General features: G+C 36.1%; 1 protein-coding gene across 1 annotated transcript; it reads right to left on the bottom strand.

Annotated features, from left to right (window-relative positions):
- Nucleotides 1-1,605: 1,605 nt before the first annotated feature.
- LOC136798264 (coiled-coil domain-containing protein 6-like) lies at nucleotides 1,606-18,298 on the bottom strand. The gene is made up of 9 exons (XM_067054844.1): nucleotides 17,804-18,298; nucleotides 5,664-5,813; nucleotides 4,668-4,796; nucleotides 3,887-3,990; nucleotides 3,444-3,604; nucleotides 2,997-3,153; nucleotides 2,574-2,716; nucleotides 2,185-2,321; nucleotides 1,606-1,940 (listed from the first exon to the last, which is right to left on the bottom strand). The coding sequence occupies exons 1-9, from the start codon at nucleotides 18,023-18,025 to the stop codon at nucleotides 1,785-1,787; spliced, it is 1,359 nt and encodes a 452-aa protein (XP_066910945.1). The 5' UTR covers nucleotides 18,026-18,298; the 3' UTR covers nucleotides 1,606-1,784.
- Nucleotides 18,299-18,920: the final 622 nt, after the last annotated feature.

Here is an 18,920-nt window from a genome sequence, read left to right as displayed (position 1 = left end):
CAAATGTAAAGTGACTGGTGGAGGATCAGGATGCTAAGCTAGCAAAAAAAAGAAAAAGGTATAAACCTGACAACAGCTCACAAAACTCTATTTCTGATTTTTTGGATTTCAAATAAAAACAGTAGACCAAGGATTCTCTTACCTAAAAATTTGTTTAATTTTTCAGTAGTTAACCATGAAAATAATTTAGGAAGATTACAAACCAAAAATATATCAAGATGATTTTAAGTGATAAGTTCCAAGTTCTGTTCGCACAACGAGCTTCTTGGGAAGTAAATGGGAGTAAAAAAGGGAGCTGGAAAAGAGAGTTGAGTTAGAAACGAAGCGCGCGCATTGTAAATCAAAAATGATGACGTCAACCGGCACAACCGGCACAGAAAGGTCGGAAAGCGCGCGCCAGTATATTGTGTAGTAGTAAAACAAAATTCTCATTCATTGTTTATGTCCATTTTACAGTGGACTTTTTCTCCAGAAAAAAAATGATTATGGGGGGAGGGTGGAGGATATAACAATTTTTAGTGATTTACCCCCCGGAAAAAGTGACTTTTTTTCCCCTGGATCAACGGGTTTTACCCCACGAACAAGTATCAGTTGACGCCCCGCCGGACAACACCCAAATTACCCCCGGATGATAGAGCAAATTTACCCTCCAGGCGGACAAGGCAAATTTTGATGATTTTTCGCTACCCCGGACAATATTATCCCCCACCCCCCCCCCCCCCATGTACGGACATTTTCTGGAAGAGCCCATTTTTATGAGCTAGTTACTTGATTTATTTTAGGGTAGGTTTTTCGAAAACCTCAAAATGCACTGTAAGGGTGTACTTGGATGGAGTGCACTTAAAGGGTCTTCTTTTAGCTAGATACACTGTAAGGGTATGTTAGGAGAGTGCTGAATCGCAAGTCTGACAGTAAACTAAAAATCTAACGTGTGTCCATCTTGATTCTGTTTTGTACATTTTCTTGATATCTCAGAGTCAGACCAGGCTCATTTTTAGATGGCTTTAGCAAGCTACACTGGTAAGGGTACCTTTTCACTGCTCAAGACCTGCACTGTAAGGGTCCAATGTTTTGAGCCATTTTTTGGTGGCACATGCTATCGTTTAAAAATCGAAATTACTTAATGCCCTTAATAGAACTAGAACTAGAACTAGAACTTTGAGTTAGGCCTAAAACGCCTAAAATGACCAAAACCAGCAAAAAATGACCTACTTACTTTACAATAATGTAACTTTTTACCTAAGAAAAATGCGAAAAATCTGAACACGGATTTGAGATCAGCCAACTAGTTCAAATATTCATATTCATATGTCATTATTTTTGAGGACGGCGGAATGACCGAAGCGATTCGGAAAAACCCGCAGTTCTAGCTTGCAAAATCGAGGATTTACTAGTAGTCTACATAGGCTTCTGTTCATCCTCTAGGGAAAAGAGTTTCTTATTGCAAACTAATCTATAGAGGTCTGCGATTCAGACTATCGTCCTTAGTCAGTCAGGATGTAGACATATTTGAAGCTTGCCGTCTCTGTCGCAGAAAAGCATAGATACACAAACTTGCTGATAATTCATTGCTTGCGGGCAAGACAAGAATGAAAGAATGTTAAATTATATGAAAAAGATTTCCCTTTGTTCTTTCATCTCATCTCTCTCAAACTCTCTTCACTATTTACAAAAAGATAACAAAAAAAAGTAACAACAATAATGGTAAAAATCAATGCACGGAATGTTGTTACACGAGTATGTACAATGTAGCGGCTCTTCATTTCAAAAATTCTTCATTCTTTTTAATTCCCTGACGTTGGTCTATCGGACGTATTAGAACTGGTCCTGATATGACCAGCGCGCTGACGTTCGGAGATGTTTCCTGAGAGCGGTCTCTCCTTTGGTAGTCCCATCTTTCGAGGTAGCTTCGGGCTTTGCGTTAAAGGGCGTGGCACCTTCTATAGAGTAGAGAAAATTGGGGAGAAGTTAAATTGTAAATTCCGTCAATTATAAAGCCGATAGTTATTCTAAACGGCATCGAGAGACGAAGCAGGCAATTAAAGAGTAATCTTCCCTGCTTTACACTAAAGCGCATGATCGGACTTAATATTAAGGAGAGGGGGGCACAATGTGCGATAGTAATCATAATAAGTTTAAATGAAATTTAATGCAAGATGTCAGAAAGCGGGATGGTGGACTCACATGGATAAAAGGCGGTGATGATCCAGTAGTGCTCGAGTTAGATGAGGCACGACCGCTACCTAGTGGTGAAGGTGGTGTGAAAGCCGTGTAACTGTTCGGTGGTGTGGGGTGCGTCGATGAAGAGCTGCCCGCTACGTCTGTAAAGTGTAACAAATATAAACAACATATAGTGATTGTAAATCTAGACGTAATCTGGGAAATTGATTGGTAAGCTTATTTTGAAAAAAACAACAACAATAAGTTCAGTAAACGTTATTCACATTGAATATGAACAACAATTGTTGGGAAAAAGAATTGAGTTCGGTCATGTAACAGTGGCTACTTTACCGGAAAACCCAAATCTTAAAACTTTCCCCAAAAGAAAACTTGTTCAATGAAAATGATCATACTAGTGGGCGACTTTGGGCGTTGATGAGGCGTAAAGGCGTTGGCAGTATTGGTTGAAGTAGGTGATGGATAGGGAATAGGACTTGAGATGGCTCGATCACGAAATCCACTACTCCCTCCATGTGCAGTCAACTCATTGAAATGTCTACAAAAACAAATGACATAAGAACACTCTTCCATATACAAATAGCAAATTACATAGCAAATCGAATGGGCCACAAAGATTTGCTCCTCAAATTCATTCAAATGGGTCAATTCACATATTATATCAAGTTACAATCTGAATGGCCCAATATTTGGTTCTTTTTGAAGGTAGGTTAAGTGTTAGGTTTTTTTTATGACTGTCGCTTAAACATCTGCTATGTTATGACCTTATGAAGTTATGACGTCATATTCTTTTCCGTTGAAGAATAACTTTATGATACCTTTCGTCATCCATCTCAAGAGAGGATTCACTTTCGGATAACTGGCGACTCAACTGCTCACGTCTTTCCATTTCCAGCAGCAACTTCCTTTGCAACCGGACGTTCTCCTCACGCAAATGGTGCTCTTCTGTCTCAAACTTTGTCATATCTTTCGTGTCTGCAACGAAAACAAAATCAAGAGAAGTTGTGAACAGTGATAAAAAACTACGAACAGCAAAATTATGTACAACAATTTCTTTTAAATAATATTATATTACTTCAAAGAGCATCTTTTTTTGAAATTCGAGAGCAGAATTGAAAATGAGGCGAGAAGAGCTCTTGTTTTGTTTTGACAATTATTCTAAGGAAGACAATCTAATATCAATCGAATTTCGAAATCATTTAACAATAGCCGACAGTGTTGGAGGCATACATTGAGAAGCGTAACAGAAGTTAAGAGAGTCGTACGTTCTTGTTGTGCAGCCACCAGTTGTTTACGTAATTTGATCACTTCATCACGTAACACGTTGACGTTGACGGAAAGATCTTCCACGTTGATTTCTTGAAGCTCGATTTTACGTGGTGATGCGGGCTCAGAGAGAGGTTGATCTAGTTTCCCTTGCAACATCCTACATTAATAAAGATTGAAGTAAAAACTCGCTACAGTTGATTTTTTTCGCTGAAAAAGCAACAAGAAAAAAACTGAAAAGGTAATTATGAATTTGTTTGGTATTCACAATGAACAAAAAACGGGCAGGATATTAAATTTATGGTTATCGTTACTCACTTGGGAGCATTAGGTCATTTTTTCTCCGGAGCTTGTCAAATGTTGATAAGTGTGCTGCTTAAGAGAAGCCTGTAGAACATCGATTTCTTTCAAAAAAGAGCCATGAACTAAACCTTATGATTACCTCTTTTCAGTTTCGAGTTTTTCCATGCGTATCCACAACCTGTTGACGAGAGCTTCTTGTTCTTGCTCCAGAGTGTTCTCCAAATCAACTTTCTCTTTCCGTAACTGCAAAAGTCGAGAGGTATAAAGTAAGACATCCATTCAGTCAAAAGATATCTTCGGAATTTTGCAAAGATAAAACAGATCTGGCGAAAATACCGGAATGTTTCAAAGAATCAAGAGATTTAATTGCTATCGAACGCTAACTTTTTTCTCTCAACTTCTCTATCTTACCCGATCCTTTTATGTTAAAGCACTGAAATTTTCCGAGACCTTGGCGAATTGAACCCAAAATCAAACACATAGTAGACGAATGCTTTTTGCAGAAAAATTCAGAATTTTTGCATCAGTACACAAGGATTACTATAAATAATTTTTTTTGTGAAAAAAAACTAAGAAACAAAAAACCCAATGAGAAAAAAGCTTACAAGTGAACGGGCCGACGAACGGACCGACGAACGGACCGACGAACGGACCGACGAACAAACGAACGAACGGATAACGGTTTTAATTTATAACACCTCCAGGTTGGTCCAAAAAGTCACAGACATTGAGTTAAAAAACCGAATGGCTAGAGAAGAATCTTCGACCTTTCCAAAAAAAAGGACAAGTGGATCCTCGAAGATTTTGGCCGAAATTTCAGACGACGTACCCACATACTTTTGAAAAATACTTCAAATGTTGTCTCTGTTGTATTTTGACAAATTTAATTTCTAGCTGTTTATAGGAAAGAAAAAAGTCACCTGTTCGAGTGTTTGTTGCTTGGCAAGCGTTTCAGCTTCCAGTTTTTCTATTCTCCTGATCAATTTGTTGACTTGGAACTCTTGCTCTCGTTCAAGTGTCTGCTCCAAGTTGACCTTCTCTTGACGTAACTGAAGATAAAGCCAAGGTTCATCTAATCAAACAGAATTTCAGCACTGGGCGTAGCCACGAGTTTTCGGTTCCGGGGGGGGGGGGGTCGAGATTAAAATTATGTTTTGCTCTAAGCGAGCTCAAATAGCTTTAAAAGGCCTTGAAAAGGTTAGAGTTAGCGAGAATAACTCATAAAAAGTGCAAAAAGCATGAAATTTCATGTGCAAGAAAGTTTTGGTTTAAGAAAAGTCAGCTTAAAGGAGGCCTCTTCTTGATCAATCAGAAGCGGGTTTTCGAAAACAATAGTAGCAATATTTTTTGCAATATTCACTTTTTTTTGCTTGAAAAATCTTAAAGCACTGGACAGGATGCGGTGTACATAATTGGGGTACTGGACTGCAAAAACTATAACGATTCAGAGAATGACAAAAAGGCATCTTGAATATTACAATGACAATATATTCAGGCAGGTAATGAGACTGGGGGCTGCCCTTGAATGCTCAAATATTTGAGATTTGGGGGGACCTAAATTTTAGGGAGGGGGCTCTATTTTGTTCGCGGGCTGAACAGAGGACTGATGCTATATATTTTGATGGCAAAGCAAGGTAGCACACCAAAAATACATATTGTAAATAAAATTCTTCTGAAAAAGGGTAAAAAAGCTCAGTGCAAAATTTTTTTTACTTAATACCTATTTTAAAAGTTTTACTAAAGACAGTGTTGGATAATGAGGGAAAATAATCAACCAATGATTGTTTGAATACCCCACTTAGTATCTGATACTAATTTATTTATACTTTTAGTTTTGACCAACCATCATGAACCTTAGTACAGACCCCCTCCCTGCCCTGACACTTTAGACCCAAAGATCAAATGAGGAGACGAACCTGCATCAACTTTTTGGAGAGGTCGTTGGTAAGATATTCTTCTTCTTGCTCATAATTCATGGCTAGAACCTCTTTCTCCTTCTTCAACGAATTGATTTTCTTCATCAGAGTGTTGGAGATAAATTCTTCTTCTTGCTCAGCTTTCGCTTGCTGTTAAAGAAAGAACAAATAATCAAATATAATATAATCTTGTTAAGTTCTAAAAACATCTAGACACCTTCTTCGCAACTAAACCAGACAAACCACTTCTCCCCACTTTTTCACTCTTAGGCAAACCATGAGCATATAATCGACTGGACGTCTATCTTCTATTGTCTCTTTGAAGCGAGCTTCGTTGCCACCTTTATCTCAAATTTAGTATAAAAATCCGACAATATTCTGTCAATATTCACAAAAGAATTATTCTCAATTTTTTTTCATAGGTTTGCAATATATTTTATAAACATATTTCAAGGCTGAAGTGTAGAATTTCAACTGTGTGTATTCTTTTAAATCACTTTTGTCACTGTTGTAAGTTTTTTTATGACTTGCAAAAATAGTGTGCCAACTTTGAGAGGTTGTAGGGTAGGCATATCAAAGTTTGAATGTGAAACTCTCAAAATTATTCCACACTTTGAAGTCATATTTAGAAATACTAATTGGAGTTTTGACAAGGTGACGATGATTTTGCCTCTGTTATTGTTGTTATGATATAGATAAGATTTGAGAAGAGTAGAATAGACTTATGTCTTGACACTGTTAGCAAGATATTCCCAAGAGGTATATCATTAACCCATTGTTTCATGTCCAGTCGTTTATACGTTTGTTACATTCATTTACTAGCCAAGTGAAAAAATGTACGCAAATGTGAGGTAGGTGTTTTTGTCAATTTTAAATGTAAATAGGGATCGAAAATGTTTTATATGGTTCAATAAGATTGTTTAGGCATTACCTGGTTTGATAACGATGTAAAGGCTTAAGGTTCATACCATATTTCTAAGCTGGAAAACTGTCTTGATAAAGATAAGAACAGAATGAACGAGGCTCTTTAATGTTTCTAGCCCTGTATTAACTGATTTTCACTAGATTTTCATGAATCTTTGTAGATTTTTCATTCTAACCATTTAACATGCTGGATGGACCTACCTTAGATAGATAGTCAGAAACATGTTGAATGAAGATGAAAATGTTAGAACGAAAAAGAAAAGATAACAGCATAGCATAGAGATACGTAAGCTTGAAAAACATGACAAAGCTTGTTTCACACTGGCTTTCCGATGTTTTAGATGTAAGGAGCCATGCTAAGTCTTGGGCACAAACAAAAAACAATCCTTGCTTTCATGTAGATAACTCTAGCTCTTTAAAGATAAAATCTAATAGAGCAACTTCAACAAATCAGAAATTTAGCCCTGTCTTTCATTTTAAGAATTACAATTTTGCATCACTGTGTAGTCAGGATAAACTAAAATAGAATTTCACACAAAAGTCCAAAAAACCCATTCTTAGGCACTTTTTGGCCCAAATTTGCCAAAAGATAATTTTTTTGAAAATCGGGCTCTAACAGATCTTACTCTCGGGTACTTAATAGCCGTCCCCCCCCCCTCTAATTAATTTTTCGAAAATGTTTTTGAAAGTTCCCTTTTTTGTCCTAATTCAGCTGTATTAGCCTCATTTTCAAAAATTTTCCACCCAGGACATTTTTATTCCAATCCCCCCCCGCTTATTAAGTTTTAAGATTTTTTCCAATCCCCTTATTCCAACCCCCCCCCCGGCTTAGGTACCCGAGAGTAAACAATACCATTTTACATCCGTGCGCAAAATATCAGAACGAAATACCAACTCAATCGCAAGAAATGCTCATTTTCCCAAAATATAACAAAAGGGAATTCCCCCAAAAAAGAAAATCACATATCTTTCAAAAAATGACTCATCAAAATTCATCATCCTTTCATTTTTCAAATAGTTATAGCATGACTTTGAGTGCAATACAAGAAATACCTTATGAGAAAACAAAAATAAATTTATATAGTAAAATATTGAGTATTACATGTTGACCCCAAAAAAATGTCCTGCTAAATTTCTTTTTGTTTTTGTTTTCAAACTATTTCTACCTACTTTTTCTGTTATAGTTTCGAATAATTTTGTTCGGAAATCTAATTCGAATGTTAGATTCGAGCAAAAAAATGATATCTTCCTGCCAAAAATATTCACACAAAAACGAAACAGAGAAGCAATTTTTCAATCCAGCAGCCCTTAAAGTGCAGTAGATTTTTCAGAGATGTATTTTTAAAGGTTTCTAGATCGATAATTTAAAATGCAGATGATGTATAGTATTGTTTCGGTAAAGAAGAAAAACCTTCATCATTGGATTAATCAGATTGATAACAATAAGTTTTCTTTATGTTTTTGTTTCGATGCATGGAAAAGAATAGCAGAGGATGATGGAATGATAGAAAATGTATACTTGTAGTAATAATGGTTGAAAAACAGCATTTTTGCAACAGCAAAACAATTTGGTGAATTTCTTGATGTAAACGTTTCGAACTTTAGAGAGGGGGGCGTACAACCGAAACACCGACGCATATTTCTTGGATTACCGTCAACACTGACAGTAAAATTTGGTAAAATCCCTATTTTCGTCACCGTATGGCATGTTTGACACCGAAATACTGTCAATTTTTTCTTCAAACACCGAAACACCGACAGAAAAAAGAGTTAATACCGTCACACTGTCAAACCCGTACGCCCCCCCCCCTTTAGAAGGAATAAATAATGATTGTTAAGGAATTGATGCTTAAAAAGTCAAGGACCTTTTTGTTGAGAATCGGGAGAGAACTTGAGAGATGTTATCAGAAATCTTTTTGGAATTTCAAGTTGTTTTTGTGCATTGATAAAAAACTCAGACAAAATTACCAAAAGCTGAAAATATTTCAGTCGTGTCAAGTAGTTTTAAAATAATTTCTTTTACTTTCCCTAACCCCTCGCAGGCAAAAAACGCGTTTTTTTACCTCCCAAACAATCTTATACACAACGGTGGAGCGCACATTTTCCCAGGCCATTTCTGGGAACTTTGAATTACAGGAACTAGGTGTATTACGGGAAATGCATATTTGGACTTTGTACCCTATGCGGGACAAAAATCAGTTTTTTGCAGGGGGGGGTCAACATCCAGATACCAGACCCATAGCCGGGTGGTGGTGTCTTTTTTTCCTTTAAAAGACTGAAAAGTCAAGTTGGTATTGATGGGGGTGGGTCCCCCTTTTTTAGAAAAAAAGAGTTATCCTCAGTTGGTATTGATACCAAAATAGGGGGTGGGTACCCCTTTTTTTAAATAATATGATTCAGAAAGTTGGTATCCATATCAAAATGACAGCAAAACTTTCCTAATCTTTGCCCTTTAGCTAGAAAATACCCCGGGTACATAAACAGGTTTCAATTGGATTTGTTATAGCTTTTGAGTATAATGACTGTAAATGAGTAATAAGTATAAATGACTTTGAAGTTTGTTTATTTCGGACTTTTTCGATATTTTCAAGTTTTATTTTTGATCAAGCCTGAAGCAAAAACATTTTTTCTGTGATAGCATTTGGTAATGAGTGAATCTATTCTGTTCTAAAAGTATGTACTAATAATAGCTTCTCCTAGTTTTTGCACATCAATTATATTCAGATAATATTGATTCAGATTGATTTTGCTAGCTTCATTGGGTTTGTTTTTATCATATTGTCAGTTTTCAGTCATTTTCTATTTTAGCATATGACATTTTTTGTGTTGTGTTGAAGAAAGAGTATTTCAAAAATGAGTTTTTTTGAAGTTTCTCTTAGTACCCTGTTTATGTGGGAGGGGGTGGGTTCCCTTTAAACAGCTTTAAACTCAAATTTGTCAGATTGGTATTGGTACTAAAGAAGGGGGTGGGTCCCATGATATTTTGTCAAATTCAAAAAGTCACGTTGGTATCGATACCAAATTAAGGGGGTGGGTCCCCCTTTTTTCTGAAAATTATGATTTTCAAGTTGGTATCGATACCAAAATAAGGGGGTGGGTCCCCCCTTTTTCTGAAAATTATGATTTTCAAGTTGGTATCGATACCAATTTTGGGGTGGTGGTGTTAACTTAGCTCAAAAGGTCAAAAGTCAGGTTTTTGGGCTATGGGTTGGTATTATAAATGTTGACCCCCCCTGTTTTTTGAAGTTTGCAAAAAAATGCCACATAGAAGATCTTTCAAATTCAGTATGTGAATAGAGCAGTAAAAAATACAACTTTTCTATTTTGCCTTTTTTTTGCAAAAGTTCTAGGAATGAAAATAAAGGGATAATGATAATTGAAAAAGTTTTTCACACTCATCCATTGATGATCCACACTATCGTGTAGCTAGAATCGCTTCGCATACTCTTCGCTTGAGAAAATGATTGAAAGATTGAAGTTTTTCACCCGCGCAGGAGCTCGCGGAGTGTTCTCGGCTCAATCCTCAGACCGCGCTAAAAATGGTAGACTGAGCTGTGATGGATTATTTCGATGGAAGTTGTTGGAATGTTTACAAGGCTCTTGACAGAAGATCGTTTGCTTTATTGTGAATGATGACAGTGCGGTTATTAATTTTGTTAGATCTGACAAATTGACGCTTGTAAGTGCACTTTATCAGTGCGTCACAAACAGCAATATTTCGATCACATGAAAGCGCTTCAAAACACCAGCTTTTTTGGAGTTTTGTCTGTTTTAGTCACGTGCGTTTGCGTAGGGTAAAATGGCGAAATGTGAAAATCGATTTTGGCAAATTTTTTTTGAAAAATGACCCTACAAGATTTGACTATATCTTTTTATTCCATGAAGAGATTACTTTCAAATAAAAAATATATTGACAATGAATGGGTAAGCTTTCTAGAAATCAAAGCATATGTTGCATAGCTTTTACCAAAAAATAGCACTTCAGGATCAGAAACAGTCAAAAACCATCTCTTTCCAATTTTCTTCGAGTTACAGGAATTAATTCCTTGTTTGTTTTGATCTGAAATTTTCAGTAGGGGTGGCAAACATGGTTCCCTTGCTCAAATCAGGGGGGGTGAGACGGGGGTAAGAGAATTAAAGTTTCTAAGTAAAATCTTAATTATCACCCAAAAAAGTGCCTTTTTTTGTCCATGGACACTGTCATTTAAATGGTACAAATCATGCACCATGCCAAAAAAGGCTTAAAATAAGGTTTTTGTAATAACTTGCCCAAATTACATCAAAAATTAGGGAAAATCTCAGAAAACCTCTATATTAACATTAGAAAGGGTAAAAGATGGTTAAAATCACTCCAGGGGGTTAAATGGCCCATTTGTTGTCCAGACAAAAATATTGTCCTAAAAAGGGCCATTTAAGCTTAGTCTATACCAAACCTAGTTTAAACTAAAGCTGAATGGTTGTTCTAACTCCTAATAGTAAAAAGGCCCACTTTTTACATTCTTGGGTCCCAAAATAGGACAATAAAGTTTAAGGACTTAACTTTATTGTTTTACATTAGTTTTAGTATCTAAATTATGAAAGTGGTCAAAACTGAAACTATCAAGTGATCTTTAACACAAAAACACTATGGTTAAACATAAAACCTGTAATGTGAAAAGTAAAATGGGCAGATAAAAGGTCCATTTTTGGACAAATTGTTGTCTTTTAGCTCTTCAAAAGAGGAATTTTTTCTTTTATCTTTAGAAAAAGGTAGAGCTATAATAAAAAAGAGTGGAACAACTCTGTCTCCTAATTTATACTGTAAGAATATAAACTAAGAAATACTAAATTAATTTGAATGTAAAAGGGTCCAAAGTTAGACAAAAAATTGTCCTGCAAATGATATCTAAAAGCTCCATAGTCTATCTGTTTTCACCACAACTACAAGACAACATTTTGTCCATTTAATGGCCCGTTTTGACTTATCCCTCATGTTTTTATCATGATTTGGGGTATAATAGTACCAGCTGTAGCTGTTTTAGAGTCAGATATAGGTTAAATGGTCCATATTTAGGACAATTAATTGTCCATACTTTAACTGTTATATTTTACAAAAAGGACAATTCATTGTCCTTTTTGGGACCGAATAACCAATATTTGTTATCTGGACACTAATTGTAAACCATTCATACAGTTTTGTGCAAAATTTTAGCTTATATACAGTAAGCTAATAGTTTTAATCATCTTATGTTTGAGATATTTAGAGCCTGATCTGAGAGGATCTTGAATGAATTTTTGTTTTAAAGTTGATTTTGATGACAATGAATTGCCCATACTTTACAACATCTAGGACAATTTATTGTCCATTTTTGGACCGGCAAGTACAAAACGCCTACTACCTACCATGGCGTCCTCCAGCTTTTTGGTCCCCCCTAATATGAGCTAAAATCCCCCATCTGGCCTTTCCCCCCCACCTGTCTTAAAAATTCGTGCTCCCCCCCTAATTGGGAAATCCCCCTAGCCGTATTGTATAAGGATTGCGAAGTGATGATCCAGACTCGCCTCAATTCGCAAGCTACTATAGCAAAAAAAGACTCTCAAAATCCCAAGAAAGACAGGCTCATAAGCCTGAATGCCCAAACACACCAGGAAGGTCTGTATTTATCCTATTACTCCCCCCACTAGGTAGAGGACTGAATATACCCCCTATTCGCCTTTCTCCCCCCATCAAGCTTGAAATTTTCACTCCCCCCCTGGCACCAAAATCTGATTCCGCCCATCTTCCTGGGGGGGATGATCCCATGCCTACTACTTAATACTTACTACCTACTACTTACTACCTACTGTAAAATAGCTCCAATCGGTTCGAAATTACCTTTAAAATATTCAGCATGTTAAAATTAGCAAAATGTGAAACTTTGGTGGTAAAAAAGTTAAAACTTCTTCTTTTATCGTACTTTGAAGACTTCACAAATATTTTCTCTTTTATTTTGTTTAAGACTTTTTCCCGCGCTTTTTCTATAAAGTTTACAGACGCACTTCTTCGTAGAAGAGAAAAATATTTCCTTTGCACACTTATTTATTCATGTCAGTTTTATTTATAAGAATCGATCAATCTAAAAAGTTAAAATACTTTAAGTAAGTAGACCCCTATGTTTCACTGGGTATTTGCTGAAAATCCTTTGACATGTCTTTGACATTTATTGACAAAAAGACCTTTTTGAACCAAACTTTAACAGGGTCGTTAAATATAACCTTTGTAGACTTCATTTTATGTAGCAAAAATTCTTATTGTGCTCAATAAGATGCTTTCAGTATCGCAAGGTAGAAATTTTCAGTAGGAAAATACTACAAAGAGCTGTTTTAGAGGTGTCAATTTGACCATGTCAAAGTATTGACGAAATGAAATTTTTGATAAAAATATTGACACAGTTATTGAATATTAAAAGCTTCGCAAACCAATTCCAAGAAATATTTTGACACCATTTGATATGATGCAGATCATACAATAGGATAGAGATAGATTGACCCCATATTTATATTACAGAGCCTTTTTTTAGACATTTACATGTATTCTTATCGTCATATAATAAGAGTCATAAGAGGGAGTATGTTTAGGAAAAAGGAAAGTTCTTATAATAAGGCCTAATAAGAGTCATAAGAGAGAGTAGGTTTAGTAAAAAGAAAAAATCAAGAGAATATTTACTCACTACGTTTTAAATAACACTTTTTTCAAGTAAATATAAAGCAAAGACTTGTTATGTGTTAGCATTCAGATATTACAAAACCAATTTTTTGAGAATAGAGATTTCGAACAAGCGAAGGAGAGTTCTGGTCTGTAAAGTATACAAACTGAGTAGGTAGTAAGTATTAAGTAGTAGGTAGTAGGCGTTTTGTACTTGCCGATTTTTGGACCTTTTTACAAGATTTTATAATTGGAATCTTGTTGTAGGATAAGGTTCTTCATGTGTACCAAATTTCGACTTGATCGGAGCACCCTATCAAGACTTATTGATCTTGGATAACTCATTATCCTTTCAGTTAGGACAATTCATTGTCCTTTTTAGGACCGCAGTTCAAAAGCTTATATCTCTTTAAGTATCCCGCAGTCTTATAGATCTTTTCGCCTTTCCATCCGCCATATTGAATTGTATGCCGTGGTGAAATTCCCTTAGAAAGTATGCAAAACATATGCAAAAAGAAAGTATTAATATAAAACTTACATGCATAATTGGCATTATATTAAAGTATAATCTTGTAGAGAAAGATTAATTTGCTTCTCGTGAAAACTAAAAATAATTATTTTTGCTCATCTCTTAGAACAAGCACTTCAAAAAACCATAACATTAGACATAAATTCAAACTGAAAAATCATACGCGAAGGTAAAAAATAATCCTTATTCGGCTGACGGTAAATTATTCATTTACTATTATTCAATTACTCATTAATATTGTCGAACGTATCCGAAACTATCTTGACAATGGTGGGTTTGCCTGTGGTGTATTTGTCGATCTACAAAAGGCTTTCGACACAGTTGATCAAGAAATTTTACTTGAAAAACTCGATTACTACGGAGTCAGAGGCATTGTCAACGACTGGTTCCGATCTTACCTCACTAACCGCTCCCAGTATGTTTCTCTTGCAGGCTCAAATTCCCTTTTAAAATCTATTAATCATGGAGTTCCTCAGGGTTCAGTCTTGGGTCCTCTGCTGTTCTTGTTGTATATAAACGATCTTCACCGCTGTATAAGAACCTCTGAAACATATCATTTTGCTGATGATACTCATTTACTAAATTTTTCAAAAACTGTATGGAGTCTTTGTGGTAGGGTTAATGCTGATCTTAGAGTTTTAGTCAGCTGGCTTAATGCCAACAAAATTTCTTTGAATGCTAGTAAAACTGAGTTTGTTATTTTTCGTTCCCCTTAAAGACATATGGACTGTATTCCAAGAATTAAGCTTTGCGGAAAATTCTATCACCAAGTAAGAGTGTGAAGTATTTAGGTGTTCACCTTGACAATCATCTAAACTGGAAGGTTTATACTTCTTTCGTTGCTGCGACATTGAGAAGGGCAAATGGGGCAATATCCAAACTTCCTCACTATGTTCCAATTCACATCCTTCTAAACATTTATCATGCAAATTTTGCTTCTCATGTTCGCTATGCTAGTCAACTCTGGGGACTGTGTGACAATACTGTCACACATAGGATTCTTACTCTTCAAAACACTGCACTAAGACTCATGACCTTTAGTGAGCCAAGAACTTCTGCCACTCCCCTGTTTGCTGAGCTTAAATTACTCAAAATCTTTGATCAAGTGAAAGTAATGAATATCTTATTTATTCAAAAATATCTCCAGGGTAATCTTCCATCTGATGTCGACTATCAACACTTAATTTTGATGAAATTGATCACAAAACTGGCACAAGGGGCAAAGCTATTTAAACTACTAAAACTTTCAACGGTCAAAACCACAAATTTTGGACTTAACTCTTTCTCTCGTCTTTCGTCAAAACAATGGAATGAGTTACTAATAAATCATCCTGACACTGATTTTCACAACCTTGATACTGAAGAACTAAAATCTTTAGCTACAAAATTCTATTTAGACAAATAAAAAGCTGAAGACGAATAATCTTTGTGTGTGTGTGTCTGTGTGTGCGTGTATTGTGTGTGCGTGAACTTAGTGTGTTTTCCCAGGGTAGGAGGGGTGGGTGGTGTAACAGGAAGAACTTTATAGATAAATCTACTCAAAAAAATTGTCATAAAATAAAAGTAAAAATATTTCTTATATTCACTATTTTGTTGTCACTATTAATATTATGATAATCGTTTATTCATTTTTTCTTCAGCTCTGTAATAATTTTTCAGTTTCTTCTAGGTTCCCCATTGTATTAGAAAAATCTATTTTTTTTTTGTAAGGGGTTATCCTGCTGTGTTGCAGCGAAAATATATTCAATTCAATATTCAATTCAATTCAATTCAATTCAATTCTCCTGGGAATAGAGCCGCCAAATGATCAAATCAAAACATTGATAATGTGTGACGTCATAATTACTGCTTTTCAGTTTGCGTGTTTTGAAAGTTTGATGTGTGTACTCCGTCTTCGTGGAATTTCTTAATGGCATGAAAACAGAATATGCTAGGTCTTTAAGAACAAATTTCTTAAAGGCTTTTGTTGTTCTGTGAATATTTCTTTTTGGATTGAGAAATTCCATCTTTTATTGTTCTAATGATTATAATATTTATTTATAAGATGCTTTGTTAGTCTTTTTAATCTTTGTGTAAACTTGCAATGTTTTGCATACTTTCCAACTAAATCCAACCACGGCTTTTTTGTTCCTCTATTTTTGCATACAATTCAAGATGGCGGATGGAAAGGTGAAAAGGTCTATTGGACTAGAGAAAGCGAAAATGAAATTGTGCGATCTGATTGGATGAAAATAAAACCTCAGGAGCTGGAACCGAATGGAATTCTCTAGAATTCTCATTCGAAAACAAGATGGCGGTGAGAAAAGCACGTCTTTTGCTTTAGATGAAAGGTTGTAAATTCTGGTTGATTTTAAGGTTTTATCTCATCTTATCTCATTTACTTTAATTAGTAGAGGCTTCTTCAATGTTTGGGGAAGGTAAGTCTACGACCCTGCCTATGCCCCGGACAGTCCGGGTTTTTTTTGATGCGTGCCCGGGGTCCGTATTATTTGTTTTTGAGAGACTACCCCGGACGCCCCAGACAGCCCGCGCGGTCGCTTTTTATAGAATCGCTGACCGCGCGGGCTTTTTTCTAATTCATTGAAATATTCTTCCGTGGACAAACGCCGTCTTCCAAAAGATCTTGTAATGTCCTGATTTTGGCGTTTCGTGTGTGAGGCCTGTATTTGAACCTTAAATCTCAAGCGTGGTTTGTTCAGCAATCAAATTCTAAAATCTAACCGAAAGCTGAAAAATGGTGCTCGGCGATATACGTCCGGGGTAAATTTATGGCGCAAAAATTGGAGCCCCGGACGTAGGTCCGGGGAAAAAGTTATTTTTTTCAGACCCCAGACATTTGCCCCGGACTGTCCGGGGCATAGGCAGGGTCGTGTAAGTCTCTAAAAGTTATTTTTTGTTTTTCGGTGGAAAAAAGTGTTTAAAAAGCATTTTTTGTGCTCAAGGTTTATTTTTATTCGCAAATTTTTGTCTTCAATCTTAAATAGATGATCGAGTATTTGACTGATGCTTATGATTTTTTCACAGAACATAGTACTGTAAAACTATTCAGGAACTTAGACCTTTTTACAGAATTTCAAAAAATCTGTTAGTTCTGGAGATATATTGAAAAGTTTAGACATGGGTAGTTCACGTTCGTGTTTCGCGTTCCCAAACCAAACGCATGTGTAGTAGTCACTTACTTCGGCCACGTAAATAAAAACATGTGTATATGTTGAAGCCGACTGTAGACTGACACCGAAATTACATACATAAATTATTGTGGAAGTTAACGCTTTAGGCCGATGGAATTTACATATGAGTTTAGCGTCGTTTGCTTACCTAAAATTAGATGCGGCATGTTTTCATTATTCATTATTCATTATTTTATTGTACGGCCATACCAAGTCAAACAAGGCACTTTCAAGATTTCTCGACCATAAGTTGTAAAGACCGCATATATACCCCTATCAAATTTAAAAAGTTCGCGTTCGGAAACCCGGGGCTTCGAATTTCCATGACGTGGTCAAGATCGCGGCTTTTGATTGGATCTTGATCTTGATCACGATTTTGATCACATGCGTGAATTGGTGCCGTAAAGTTTTTAAAAACAAGAGGGCGGCAAAGAAGGCTTCGGTAGGTAAAATTTTTACGCTCAAACTGGTGTGGTAGTGAAACGCTTCAATGGAAACTCAAATTTTGAATCTAGAAAAAGAAAATAATGAAATTTTTTAGCCTTTCAGAAATAATGAAATTTTCAAGCGGGTGCTTTTGAGAGGTGCGGGCGGCCGACGCTAAACTCATATGTAAATTCCATCGGCCTTAGACGAATGTTTGAGAAATCAAAAAGACAACTTTTGTGAGAATGTTGAGTTTTGTTTATATGGCTGTTTGTGACGCACTGTTTATAGTTTTGATTCTCATGCATTGAAAAATCATATTCTGGTTTTCATGTTATTAGATGGCTGTTTTAGAGCTTTAGAGCTAGGCTGCTTGGTGTTAACAAAACATAACATTTGAAAGAAAAATCCTTAATAATCAACTTACAATTGAAACACTTGCTTGTCTCAAATTCTTGTTTTCTTCCTGCATTTGCTTGCATCGCAACTTGTACATCTCCAGCTCCATCTTCAATACTCTATTTTGTTGTTCAAGGGATGTGATCCTATTTTCTTGGGATGCACCCTTTGACATGATTCCCCCTTCATCAGCACTCATATCGCTAAGAGCTTCTGAAGATGAGCTCAAAGAAGGATTATTGACAGCCATATTTTTAGTTTTGAAAAGAGGCAAAAACTAAAATTTAAATTGCATGTCGTCAGCAATCAATTTAATCAACAACCTGCCAAGATTTAATGGTTAATTATTCTCTTTATATCACCAGTAGCACTCCTTTCTTCCTTGAACGATTTATTGTCTCTCAGAATTATGATATTGTTCGAAGAGTTATGAAAGCTTTTGAAAAATGGAGGTCTTCGGTCTTCCTTCTGGAAAAAAAATTTGAAAGTGTTACTTGCTTGCCGCTCACTCCTCCTACTTTTCCCATTGAGGAATATGAGGCGCTGAATCGAGTCAAGGACGATATGTGGAAGAGATGCACGCTTTTCGTGCCTTATTCCGATGGCGCAGATTATCTGATATTCCGATGGCGTATTGGCGGCCGCCCACGCTAAAGCTCATATCCCGTTGATAAAATTTTCCCGAACTTGGAAAAAAACCGACCCTCGACTAAAATACAAAAAAAAGATGTTTTATTACTGTGAGTGGAAGATAATATAATCTTTCGCGCGTAAGTTAAGCCTAAAAGCCTAAAATGGATACGAGAGGCTGATTATACATGGTGGTCAATAAATATGATGCCCAGAGGGGGGGGGGCTTGTGAAGAATGGATCTCATCATCTCATCCTCCTCTCCCCCCCCCCACCGACGACTATTTTCTTAAAGTATTCTTTAAGTGTTCTAATAATCAGTTTATGGAATATTCATCCAAAAAAATTCTTATAAAAGTCGCTAAAGCATTTTTTTACCCAGGGTCGGCTTTTTTCAAGGGTCAGGGTCGAGGTCGAGGTCGGGTTGATAGAGATTGCCCACTTCCAGTTCTTATAAAACTTGTTCTTATAAGACTTTTTGTCAGGGCGGGAAATAACGAAACCGAGTTAAAAAA

Source organism: Clytia hemisphaerica, unplaced genomic scaffold (assembly GCF_902728285.1).
Source record: "Clytia hemisphaerica strain Z4C2 unplaced genomic scaffold, Clytia hemisphaerica genome assembly, whole genome shotgun sequence".
NCBI classification, from domain to species: Eukaryota; Metazoa; Cnidaria; class Hydrozoa; order Leptothecata; family Clytiidae; genus Clytia; species Clytia hemisphaerica.
The sequence above is the reverse complement of the archived record's forward strand: the minus strand, read 5'-3'. Positions and strand labels throughout refer to the sequence as shown.

What these genes read in the sequence shown, in the direction of transcription:
- LOC136798264 (XM_067054844.1), bottom strand. Translation starts at nt 18,025, where the DNA reads ATGGCTGTCAATAATCCTTCTTTGAGCTCATCTTCAGAAGCTCTTAGC. An exon ending in GACAAGCAAGTGTTTCAATT is followed by an intron (nt 5,814 to 17,803) that starts GTAAGTTGATTA and finishes TTTCTTTAACAG; the next exon opens with CAAGCGAAAGCTGAGCAAGA. An exon ending in AAACTCGAAACTGAAAAGAG is followed by an intron (nt 3,605 to 3,886) that starts GTAATCATAAGG and finishes TTATTAATGTAG; the next exon opens with GATGTTGCAAGGGAAACTAG.